A 13,650-nucleotide genomic window follows, 5' to 3' on the forward strand; every position below is an offset into this window, starting at 1 on the left:
GATCTCCAAAATTCAATCAACAATTATCCAATGACTTAAATTTTCAGGAAGATACAACTTTCACAAACATGAAAAGCTTGGAAGCACGCTCACAGTGTCAAAGCTTAATTGACCTGTGCATCACTAAAACACAGCCAAGTCTGGACACTGTAGAACATGGAGGCGTGATTCACTCCTCCATTTCACTCTGGGCTGCTGCTCTGTCAAAAAAAATAAAGAACAGGAATGGGGAGATGTCTAGTATCAAGAGCTAAAGATCAACTGTGGCAAGCAGCAAATTCTACTTAAAAAGGGAAAAATGGGCAGATATCCCTCATAGGTATGCAGACATTTGTAGCTCCAGTATAGTTTTTATAATATATCCCATGCTGAGGACTCCAAATAAGACTTAGTCCTGTAGAACCCATGGATAAAAATGCAGTTATTTTCTCCTATTTTAACCTCTCCTCCTACCATCTCTTAAGATTTACTCACCCTTGAGAACTCCCAAATCCAAAAGACTAAGAAGCAGTAAATGTTTAAAGATGTGACACATACACAGTGGGCATCTAGTATCATAATATTCAGTCCCAGTAGCCACAGATGTCCTGTATTACTAGGTCATAAAATGTTGTTGTAACACTGATGTGGCTCAAAAGGAGAATAATTTTGGCCTCCTTTGAGTCAAAGCTCCTTTAGACATTTGTTTTGATATAAAAGGTTGAATTAACATTTAATTAATACTGAAATAGTGCAGTGTTCTCAACATGGTTATGCTGAACATATAACTGTTTCATGTGTTTATATTTAATTGTGGCAAGCTCCAGAAAAATCACAGAAGCCTAGAATCATTTAGGTTGGAACAGATCTTTAAGATCATCAAGTCCAACCATTAACCTAAAACTGCCAAGTCCACCACTAAGCCATGCCCCTAAGCACTACATCTACACATCTTCTAAATACCTCCAGGGATGGTGACTGCAGCACTTCCCTGGGCAGCCTGTTCCAGTCCTTGACAACCCTTTCGGTGAAGAAATTTTTCCTAATATCTCATCTAAACCTCCCCTAGCGCAAGTGCCCTGTTAAAATGAATTATCAAACAATTTAGTCTGGAAGGCATCTAGTCCAACCTTTGACTCGAAGCAGGCTTTACTTCAAAGACAAACTAGTTTGCTTAGGGCCTTGCCTAGTCCAGTTTTGAGTATCTCCAAGGACAGTGATAGCACAATCTCTGGGAACGCCATTCTACTGCCTGACCATTCTCACTGTGAGAATTTTTTCCTTTTTTTTATCAGAATCTTACATCCTATAAAATCACAGCTTTTGCCTCATATTGTGCTTTGAAAAGAGTTTAACTCAGTCTCCTCTGTAACCATCCATTGGTAGCTGAATACAGCAACTGGATCCACCCTACTTAGTCTTGTCTCCTCCAGAGACAAAAAACCCCACCGTTTGAGTCTCTCCTTTATACACCATGTGTTTTGGCCCCCTAATCATATCAGTGGCCCTTTCTTGAATTCACTACAGTTTGTCAATGCCTCTATCTCATACTGAGGGAAATGGCACATACCCAAAACTGGGCACAGTGTGATTCTTTTATTCTGTAAGATTGTGCATGGATCAAACATTAAAAACACTTAACACAACTTGGAAACATTCTCTTCCTGTTGTTGTAAGAACAATACTCAAGCCCCTCAAAACACAAACTGGATGGTGAAACACTTCAAGGGAAACCCCTGGATTACTCATACTTTGACAAATACACAGAATTAAATAATTCTTCAGGGACTGTCATAGCCAGCACTCACTTTGAAGAGAAGCCACGCTGCCGGCTACTTGAGAAAACTCTGTTTACAATAGGTTCTCGAATACTGAAAAACATCTTTGGTTCTTCTGGACTGTAGAGCAGGGACTCATTGTAATCATTTGTTACTGTAAATAAAGAAATCAGCCATTAGTTTTTCCAGAGAAAATTAGTTGTTTTCAGAAACACACATTCCTCCAGGAAAAAGCAGCTGCCCTACCGAGAGGGAATATTGAGATTTGCCAGATATTTAATGGCCCTCACCTGCAAAGAAAATTAATTTTACAGAACATTCCTTTCAGTTCTATTGTGTGATGAATACTCAACAGCTCTCTTCAGGTGATTAAATATTAAGCATCTCAAATCTTAGGAGAACTGAAATTCTCCTGAAGATCTATACATATGAAAGTTTAAATAAGTGCTTTTATATCAAGTCAGACATTTTTCACCAAACGTGCCTAAATAATGTTTGTAAGAAAGACTAATATTGCAAAAGCACTAAAATACTGAAAGCAGTGCTGAGTATTAAGAGTACAAACAAAATTAACTGGTCAGAGATACCTTAAAGAAATCTTGCTTTTTTCACTAACCTTTTTGTACAAGTTCCATGTTCAATGGCATATTCAAACTTCCATGCTTTTTAGCTGTTGAGCCAAGAGAAAGAGCCTCAGTTAGATAGGTGTATCTTTATATAAACCTGGCCAGTAATGTCACACTGTTCACTCACCAATCTTAAGGATCTCTTCAACAGCTTGATGTGCTACCTTGTTAATATTATAGGACCTAGACAGAGAAGTAGGAGTCTTGTTTGCTAAGCAATACAACTTGGGAAAAAAAGAAAACAAAAACAAAACAAAAAATCTTGCATAGTTCTCCATGAAGAACTATGTTCAACATCAGGAAGAAAAAAAATGAATAATGCTATTAAGTGTGAACTAACAGTTTCTTAAAATGCCTTAAATTAACTCTTGGTTTAACATCTATGTGTGGCTTTGTAAACATTAATAATCCATTAAGTGAAGTCTTCAGAAAAGCACAGCATGATACACAGGATGTAGTCTCCTTATCAATAATCCTCCTGCCTTAAAACCCCAGTAATTGCTGATTTAATTCTGCATAAATAAACCTGAAGCATGACAGTTCTACAGATCGTGTGTGTTCCTATCCTTTCTATCCACTTCTTGCTAATTAATTCCTTCTGTTAGTTCTCATTTATGGGACCCAACACCTCTTCACAAATATTATGCCTCTTCGTCCACACCCTAAGGTGTGGGCCTGAACCTCACAATAATTGGTGTATATAAAAAAAGGTCTGAACTGACACTTCTGCATTTGCCACATTTGGATGCACAAGTCAACATAAAGCCTCTGCCTGAGCCAGTTCTAAACTCCAATCAAGTCTCCCTCCTCTGCCCAGGCTCAAAATGGATTAGGTATTAATAGCAGCCTCCTTGGCAGGAGTACTGTGACCATCTCAGTTGCCCAGGTCTCAATACAGCTTAAAATCCTCAGTCCAGCACTTCTGTCATGGCAGTAAAACACCTCAGACTGCAACAGACATCCTCTATGCATCTAACGGACTACAGAGCTGCTGAGGGTGGTTGTCCAAGGCTCGCTCTTTTACACTTATTGCCCACCTGCAAGCCTCAGCAGATGCTAGCAAAAAACTGAGATGCACAGTTTGAAATTGTTCTCTCTCTCAACTAGATATCCTTTAATGTAAGTTTTGGCAGCTGAGGGAAGCACTTGGACATTTAAATGCCTCTCAGTCCAAGGAGGTCTGAAATCCCAGGAGACTCCCTAAACCATAGGCTAAGGAAGATCACTCCACTGAGGCCTGGCCTCAGTTTAGAGAAGTCCAGCAGTAAACACCGATTACAGCAATGGAGATAGGCAATCATGGAGTTTGGTCCCTGGTTCTAGGATTGCTCAGTACAGAGCATATAAGCAAACCAAATGCATTAGAACAGCTTTGAACTAAGACTGTACATTCCCAAGGTACATTTCCTGAACACTAGGAAAGTTCCCCTCGCAGTCTGCCAGTTTCATCCTTGGCAGCCTCCAGGACTAAGTTATGCTGACTGAATACAAAATTCTGAATTACAATGAAGAGTAAAACCCAGTAACCACGGTTACAGCATGAATATTCATTTTTGAATTTCATTAAAAGCTTCAGTTTTAGTTCATCTTAGCCTGCCACATAAATCCAGGGCCTGTTGTACAACTTTTAACTATAAGCACAGCCAGATTTCCAAATGAAAGAGGCTTTCACTGTACACATCTCTCACATCTCAAAACAACTGATTAGACTTACATGCAGTACTGCAGCTTGTTTAAACTGAAGTTAAGATAATTTACCCCTTTGATTAAGCTAGCACAGCTCTGCTTAGATATACCCATCTTTGTTTAAGGGGAATATTTTGGCAAGGAGACTGTGCCCTTTCAATTAAGTATAAAAGAGGAAAGAGGCTTGGAAGAAGAATGGACAGTAGATGTGCCAGAGAACACTTAACACTGTTTCCAAGTACGTGTTTTCCCATTCTTCCTAGAGCTTAGATTTTTATAAGTTTTCTAAGCTACTTCATGTAAGTATTTTTATTTTAGTTAACAAAAGTAGCTCAAGGATCCTCCCAACATGCTCTGCAAGTCAGAGCAGAATCTCCTTCCCTCACCACCCCCAACCCTCAACGCATGTGCGGCATGCAACCTCTTTCACCAAAATTACACCTAAGGTAAACTTCTGTCTCAATGCCTCAGCTCCTCACCTTAACTCTTCTCTCTGTACCTACAAGTGAGGGGTGGTCTGCTTTTCTCATACTCCTGAGACAGCTTTGAACCATACTGATAGTGAGAATATTTGGTCGTAACTGACATGCACTGACTTACCCATAGCCCAAGAGTGTCTCAGTCCAGACAAAATGCTTAAGCAAAATAAGTTCATCTAGCTTATCTGAAGTGATATTTCGTATCATTTTATACGTACTTACCATGCTTTAGATCCTGTTCCAGTACACACATTAAGCCCTGAACTCTTCTGTTTTTCCCAAGGACCATCATCAACTGATATCTCATAATAGGAGGCCCTATGGAGCGAGAATTTAAAACTGGGTTTGCAGGACTTAAAGTTCTCCCTGAATAAGACAGAACACACAGCCTTATCAGGCACGTAAAAATTTAGAGGGGTTAGTTTCAAATCTGGATGACAATTTCACAGGCTTTGCAGTGTTTTTCCAATTTGGCAGCCACTTTTGATTCACTGTTTTACAGCAGTTTTTATAATGGACAAAAGTGATTCGCAGCATGAACTTTTAGGCAGTTTTTCTGCAGCCACTTTTCATATTAAACTATGCACAAAGAACTCTGTGTTCATCTGGGAATAGCTTCATATACAAGCCGGGTTTGCTGGACTTACAAATGAAACTACAAATATATTACCTTCCTTGCAGTGTTACTACCTTCCAGTGTTTATGCTGTGATTGGGTCTCATAAAATTACATCAGGGAACATTAAGAGGTAAGGCACTCCAATGTCAGTAAGTAATAGCGTGGCTTCAAGCTGAATTCGTGACCACTTCAGTACTTAAAAATCCACTGTCATTCTTCACAAACAGTTTTAGTTTTACAATAGTCAGCAGGTTTACATTTCTCTCCAGGGCAAATTCTTCCTAAAACTCAAATGTAGTAAGTCTTGGGCCATAATCATCATTCTGCGTAGTATTATTAATATGTCAGGGGATTCCTAATGTGAGGCCTAGAAAGACCAGACAGGCTCTCTCTGTAAGCTTCAGAACATCCAAGGTCATATTTATGGACTAAAGTTGTTGATGTTCATAGTGCCTAATTCAGACAGTATGATACAGTCTTCAGATTAATAGATACCCTTCTTAGAAAAACACCACATTCACTGTGTTCAGCATGACTGAATTTCATCTTTCTTAGTAAAAGGAGCTTACTGAGCTGGTTTAGATGATGATCAGTCTGGATCAACTAGGTATATACCTCTTGAATATCTGGTGTCAAACAGTTCAGACTTCGTAACTAAGGGCATTTTGTGTACTCATTTTTGAGAGGATGGGAAGTTGAAAGAATGGGAAGCAAATTAAGAACACAGGTGCACAGCTTGATTCAGTTTAAGATAATTTTTGCAAGCTGGGTATGAAAGATTTTTTTTTCCTTCTATTTGTTTTCTTCACTGCCATGCATAATAAGACCTTGGAAGAATCACCTGGAGTCATTTTGCCTTAATATACAGCAGACTCATATATTTGAACCTTATGGAAGATTCATCTGTGTGACATCATTATCTAAGTCTTCAAGTCTAAGGTCCTATTAACACAATATTTATTACTATTACTAGAAATTTGTTCCTACAGGCATTGTCTTTGTCAACGCTTCTCAAATATACTGGAACCAAAGAGCACAATGTATTTGTGACACTCAGAAGCAGAGGGCTGTTATAAAGCGTTGGAAAGCAGCTTTGTGTTCCTCTATCACTGTAAGTTAAAGAAACTTTTTAGAATCTTGATAAAATTAGGTTTAATTTAGAGGAGAGCAAAATTTGTATCTCTTTGAGACTAATTCCTTCTGTCAGTCTGAGGCTGTAGTCCAGATGGAAGATAAACCACTCACGGAACATTTATATTGTTTCCAGCAGCAAACACAGTGTTCCAGGCACTGTACAAACACAATAAGCTGTTACACAGAATAAAGGGAAAAGGGATATAAAATACAAGTAAAAGTTTGGCCAAATCCTGACCAAGGATCATGTTTTAACTCCTTTCCCACAGCCCCAATCACATTCCCCATACCCTTCTAGGTATCATTTGGCTGGCAGAAATGCATTGATCCTCAGGACAGAAAGGACAATCAAAGGTATTCTGGATAAGGCAGTATCAAGATTTGATACAAACTTGTTTCTTAAAACAAGGAAGTAACTGTTTTCCCACAACAACAAAGCTTCTGCCAAACGCTGGCTGATACCTTTGCTTCTAATGGCAGAGAGGCAAGGAAAGGAGTACTTGGTCATGCTAAAAGCTCTTTCTGCTTTTCATACTAAAAGCTTATGAAAAGATATTTAAGAAGAGATGCAGGAGAGGAGGCAGTTTAAGGACAGATATTTAAATCTTCAATTCATTGTGAAAATAGTAACTAAAGACATTTAGTTATGTAAGAACTAACCAGGAAAGGCGTAAAACGATGAAGAGGAAAGAAAACAGCCAGGAATAATGAAAGATGAGAGAATGGCAAGACAGGAAGGTGGAAAAGCAGAACTTAACATCACTGTACTTACATGTCTGAAAATACACTTTGTAATTAGCAACAATACAATCAGTGTTATGTATTCATGGACTAGAACTGAAATTTGACAGCAAAGACATCCCATCACTGATTGGCCACTGCAATGTCATCGAAAGAAAGTCAATTGTACCGTGCTACAACAACAAAGAATTAAACATACCTGGATGAAAGAGATTCCCCAATGAAGACTTCATTGAGTGCTCTCACTGGTAAAAGATGTGGACCAGAAATGTCAGATCCTGCAGATATTGAATGTAACAGTTTTGAATCATGGCTCTAAACCACAAATTTTCAAAAATAACTCACAACTCATTGGAGGACACACTCTGCTGCCTGTGTTTGTATTCTAGACCTCATGCTCCATTTTCTTCAAGGACTCAATTTTTCACTGATTTGTCTGGAGCCAGTCACTGTCCTTTACTGGAGATAAATATTTGAAGCAAAGTCAACAAGACAATGACACTTATGTTCCGACATTGCTTTCCCCAAAAACTCATGGGCAACCACACAGATTGAAGTCTTGCTTTCTGTCAGTCACTCTTCCAGCCTAGTTAAATTAACTGACAGGGACTTAACAGACCATTTCCAATAAAGTTTTAAGAATGAGACTTCATACCACAGGGTAATTAAGGGGGATTAACAAATTCTTCATGTTGACTACGGACTTCTCAGTGAGGAAATGCAGTGCTGGACACAGGTTAAGGAGGGAATCATGCATCTTCAATTCATCATAAAGAAAACAGTCAAGGGTGTCTGATGACGGAAGAACTACCCAGGGAGAAATTCTCACTTCTAATTTCTCATTTGTCTGCTGGCAGTCTGTGACAAGTTTTTTCAATTGTGAAGTAACCTACCTCAAATTTAGCACAAGTTCAGAGCACACGTGCACACGCGCGCACGCGCACACACACGTTTTTAGTGTGGAGCAGCTAAATGCATAGTAAAATGTTCATGTGGTAACCCCAAGTGTCTATAGTAACCCTAAGAGACAGCAATTTAAAAAAGCTCAGGTATTTTGCCAGCAGATAATACTATTTAGAAACATCTCTATATTAACCGTTAATACTGAAAACTGGCTCTAAGCATACAGTCCAGAATAAACATCTAGAAACAAAAAATCCTCCCTTCTGAAAAACCTCAATCAAGGTCTTCAGCTAATGAGAGCTGTCTCTCCCTGACTCTCAAATACAGCAACCAGATTTCAAATACTTCAACTCTTACAAATCTTTATCTCCTACTCCAAGTTATCACAGCAAAGTGATTATACTTTTGTCAGATTTTAACCTACTTTGATCCTGGAATCTTTCATTTATGTGAGCCCTGCTGTGTTGCTCTTGGCTTAGCTGCTGTTCGTGTAAATCTACAGGGGTTGGGTTAATACCAGTTCCTTCAAGATACAGTCGGATTCTTTGCCGCCACTGCCACCTTAGAGAGGAGAAAGAAGTTGGTATCAGTAGCTGAAATATTCATTACAGAATTAGACAGGATCAGAGAGTCTTCACTCTCAAAGCAGAGCACCTTAAGATTAAAAGTTAAATATATTCAAAGTCATATTTCAAGTTTTATAGCTTCCACTATAATTTCTAAATTTAGAAGGTTAATCATACTAAAATGTAAATACTCTACACTTACCAATTTGCTACCTAATGTTTTTTGTATGTGTAAAGTAAGAGGACGCTGGCCAAAAGTTGTCTACAAACATTACAGATAACAACCCATCCTTTTAGGCATGTGATTCTAACTTAGGAATTCATGACTGATGCAGTAATTTTGCAAATAGCAAGCTCTCAGGAATTTATACAGCAATATATGCTGCATTTTTACCATCTTTTGTTTGTATTTGTGGATGTCCAGAAGAGCAGCTCTGTCCACTCCTTTATACATAAGAGCCACAACCATCCTCTCATTTTAAGAATCTCTACTAGCCTAGGAACTTTAGGATGCTTAAGATGAATTCAAATGAAGAAAGACAAGGATATAAAAGGCATTCTTCCTTAAGCTGTTACAACATTCCTTATTTTTTCCTAGAGGAAGTATCAATTCATTTTTCCTCTTACAATTTAGAGATTATATAAAACAAAATAGTAACAGTAATTTTGATTAAGAAAGCAAATCACAAGGGAATGTTATGAGCACATCTTTTCCCAGTTCATACTGTTGATATCCAGGTGACAGTAATCAGCTTACGTGTTTCCTGAAATTACAACAAGGAAAACTTATGCTTTATATGACTACGTTACTAGGTTTTCCTCATTGTCATCCTTGTAGATCCTCATTCAACATATCCTTATTATAATTACTTATCTGTCCTTAAATTCCAAGTATGGTTTTAGGTAGTCAAGCAGACAGCAGGCAATGAGTATTGTTATGCTAGCCTCCGTACAACACTCATGCTAGAACATGTCAAAATCCCTACAAAATTAGAAAACGGGGCTGTACCCCTACTACACCCCTATTCTGAGAGCCTGTTACACCACTAACCATTAAAAAAAGAAGCATGGGTAGTATCATATAGTTTGTCCTTTACAAATCAATAATGTTGTTTGTTTCATGGGACTACAAGGTAAATGCTTACACAGACTGTTGCACTGAAGTGGCTGATACTTCAAGGATAAGGAGAAAAGACAAGTCCCCTTTTCCAGTCTCTGGCACCTCACCATCCTTATGCAACTCTGAGCCACCAGAACCTCTTCCAGACAGGCTGATCCAGCTACCCTAAGTTTCCTTAGGGCCAAATAAATCTGAGAACTGCCAAAAGAAACACCTGCTCAGGTCCTTGCTTAGGAATACCAGTTCCTATTATTTGGGAAAAATAACCAGGGAGATCCTTTCTGTGTCACTCTGGTGAGGCTTCAGCTCCATAACAAGCAACAACAGGAGTGTCAGCAACAAAAATATAACATGGCATCCAACAAAAACATTAGAAGTGCCTAGATTATCATGGGAGGTTATCTGCATTAGCACTACCAGTTTTATCTAAGCGAATTAACAGCTTCTAAGTCTCAAAACATGTGAGTTGAAAGTACCTTTTCATTTAGCGATATCTATTGAAACACCTTCAGTTATTCATAATCAATCCTGATGACTGTATTCACCTCATTTCAGAACTTTTCTATGGCACAAATACAGTTACACTTCAAGCTACAAATTAAATATGCTAGAAGTATACACAAACTGCAACTGCAATATATTTTCATGTGAATGACTTATTTCTGTTTCATGGTTTGCCATCATAAAAGTATTCTGGAATGGTAATACATCACAGAACAATGTCTCTTTTTAAATAGTTATTTAAAAACTCTTCCCTAGTCTGTCCTTTAAAATCAGTTTGCTTCCTTCGTAATTCAAGTGAGGTTCTTCTATTTTAAGAATATCTAGTCTTGAAAACATCAAGCTATCTCCAGCAAAAAGAAAAGCTTTGCCTTACGCTAATCTGTTAACAAAATTTAAGTCACTCTACCTTAACCACCAAAACCCCAGATGCAAAACACTGACCATTTCTTAACTGTATAAACTTCATTAGCTTCTATTAGTATGTCTGATCAGTGTACTACATATGCTTTTGAGTGTTAAAATATGTAAACCAATACACCCTTTACAAGAATGCAGTTCCTCATTTATGAATTTGCTAAGTCAGAAAAGAAAATCAATTATTGAAGGTCATTAAAAAAGTCTTTCTGCTGGAACTGGCAGTCAATCTTATCCTTTGTATTCCAATCTCACGCTTGACTACAAACGTTTTTTTCAACATGGTAAACATCTACACAGAATTCACAATTTGAGGCATTAAGATTTTACTAAGTATCGTCTGCTCCTTAGGAATTGCACATCATTAAGAATTTTCCAATCATAAGATGTTTTGGAAAACCAAAGATCAGTGAATCGTACCTGAACTCACCACAATAAAGCTTATGTAGTGCTTCAGGAAATGAGTGTGTATATCTCACAGGCAAGCATAAATGACCCTCCGATCTGGTAGCAAAAAAGAACAATGAAAATGATAGTATAACTATTATGATTTGGCACCTTTAAAAAACAAAACAAAACAAACACCTCCTTCTGTTACATGAAGCAAAGCTACACTTTGACCTTTGGGAACCTATACTATTCTTACATAATAGCACATCAGCAACAATACACCTCTTTCAGCTCCTGGGATGTATGTGTGTGAGACAGGACATTTCTCCCACACTTCCCCTAAACACTGGCTTTTCAGCTAGTAATCCTGCAGGAATATGTAAGGTACTCATATAGTTCCTGTCACCATAGTTCTAGGCAAGGAATTCAAGCTTAATAAACCTTGCAAGTTAGAAAGAAAATTTCCTTCATTTACACACGTTAGTGATACAAGACAGGTAAGCAACATGTCTAAGATCAAAAGAATGTCAAATCAAAGCCAGAAGACTAAACACTGCTCCCCCTTCATGAGTGATATTTGATAACTTGAAGGCACTTGTTATTTGAACCCTGCTGTTCAGGCTTGATACTGTAGAATATTCACAGCATTTGAAAAGTTTTGGAAGAGGAGTGAGGTATAGAATGAATTAAAACTTTTGGCCACCACTTTCTTATCTACTAAGATTAAATTAACTGGTAATATCAAAAGCAGAAACCTAAATCTGGAAATCTCAGCAGAGAGCCTTGGTGAATTCTGAGTTTTACTTGCCATCCAGTTGAAGGTTATACCAACCAGGCAGTACTAATACATCGCATCCACCTGCCCAAATCAATCTTATGGTTAGGTGGATGCAACTTGTGTGCAGTTTATAATAGGACAACTAAATGCCATTAATTGGCTGAGGAGACTGCGTCCTCTGAGGTATGACATGGCTTACATGAAGAAACCAGAACAAACTTCATCTGAGGCCCTATCAAATTTCCAATAGGATTCACCTTCTTCGTAAAGAAACTAAGTTTCTGTGTGTTCAGACGAGACAGCTGGTTTTGTTAAGTCCCTTTTCCTGTCTCTGTTCAATACTGCCATCTCTAGCCGCAAACTTCTGGTTAGTAATACAAGTTAACTAGCTGCAAGTGCTGTTACACTGGTGTGTGAAAACAGCTGTGGCAGTTTAACTCAGTCATGCTTATCCAATACTACTTATTGTCCTCTCAGATGAGACAGGATAACTCACTGTGGAAACTTTTCTAATAAAACAACAGGTTCACTTGATATCTACAATCCACTAAAACAGATATTTACACTGCCATATGCTACAGGCATGCCTCATGCATCACGAAAACAGATGCATATTGTGCCTGATATTAAATAAAGCAATGCTTTCCCAAATGTGTTTTTACCTTTCAGGATCAGTATTTACTCCAATAACTGGCTTAAATTTATCAAAGACCTTACTGGCTGCCAGCAACATTGTACCATCACCTACAGAAAAAGCAAAACAAAAGTTAGTTTCACTTCACAGTCCAGTATCCCTAGCAAAATAGTCTCTCCTGTACTACAGCATTACCACTAGTGCTTTAATATCCACAACCGATCGGGTAAGCTGCACAGAAATAAAATGGGCCCACAAAACTACTGACACATTTCAAAGCAAAGTGGTCACAACTGAATTCAAGATGGCAAATGTGACAGGAAAAAGTATGACTTAGAGCTTCACATGCCCAGGCAACTGAATTTGGCAGAAGCAAGTTTGAAAAGAGATTTATGGAAATTTCTGTATATTTATCAGCTGGTAAGAGAAACTCTTTAAGGAAAATAAATTTAGAATAATCAAAGCCACAGGAAATAGGAAACAATACAAAATTTTACTGTGAATCACATGAAAACAATGACTTTACTTCCATCTCAGTTGTTCTCCTAGAAGGCACAATTTAAAGGACTTATTTGGCCCCACATAGGCATGCTTGGAAAAGAAGTCTTAGATAAAACTGTTGAAGTAGAAATCTTTAAGTGTCCCTGGTTTCTTCAGATACTGATATTCTTTCCTATCTGTTAAACAGAACAACAACTATAACCTGAATCAGTCTTTGCACCAAGATACAAGCTCTGAAAACCTCAGATGGTGTATGACTTCCCAGCTGCTTGCCTCATAACCAACCATGACAAATATTGCCACAGCCAAACTGGCACTTTAGTCTCCAGCTTAGGGGAGTTCTCTGAAATGCACAGGAGTATATTAGGACATTTCAGGAATGTACACATATCCCTTTCTACCCATTCTGCATGGTAACCAGCAGCTGAGGGCAAAATGGACCAGTGGGGAGGAAAGAAAGGCAGAGCAGTGGTCAAGTCTAACTGCCACAGATGACTGAACATTATGTCAGAGCCCTGTAACACACTGCAGTATTTGCAGCTCACAAAAATAACACTGAATGAACTGCTGCAATCCAGTATTAAGAAGAAGCAATCAGGTTAGTTGCTCTGTTGGTCCACTTAAAAAGCTCTAATCAGTGGCACAGGCTGCTCAGAAGTTGCATACTTTTACCTGTACCATCCAACTGGATACTCCAGTCACTGGAATTAAGTGTGAAAGCAAGACAGACAGTTAGAGAAAGCGGGGGGGGGGGGAAGGTAGTATGTTAGTCTCCACCTCACATACAAAAAACCAGAGA

General features: G+C 38.4%; 1 protein-coding gene across 1 annotated transcript in view; it reads right to left on the minus strand.

Annotated features, from left to right (window-relative positions):
- NADK2 (NAD kinase 2, mitochondrial) overlaps nt 1-13,650 on the minus strand; it is a 36,928-nt gene that overhangs the window by 3,820 nt on the left and 19,458 nt on the right. The window contains 8 exon segments of the mRNA XM_054810829.1: nt 1,788-1,911; nt 2,374-2,427; nt 2,511-2,566; nt 4,771-4,914; nt 7,241-7,319; nt 8,369-8,505; nt 10,969-11,052; nt 12,379-12,460. Of these exon segments, the coding sequence (XP_054666804.1) occupies nt 1,788-1,911; nt 2,374-2,427; nt 2,511-2,566; nt 4,771-4,914; nt 7,241-7,319; nt 8,369-8,505; nt 10,969-11,052; nt 12,379-12,460 (760 nt within the window).

This window comes from Grus americana, chromosome Z (genome assembly GCF_028858705.1).
Source record: "Grus americana isolate bGruAme1 chromosome Z, bGruAme1.mat, whole genome shotgun sequence".
Taxonomy (NCBI): Eukaryota; Metazoa; Chordata; class Aves; order Gruiformes; family Gruidae; genus Grus; species Grus americana.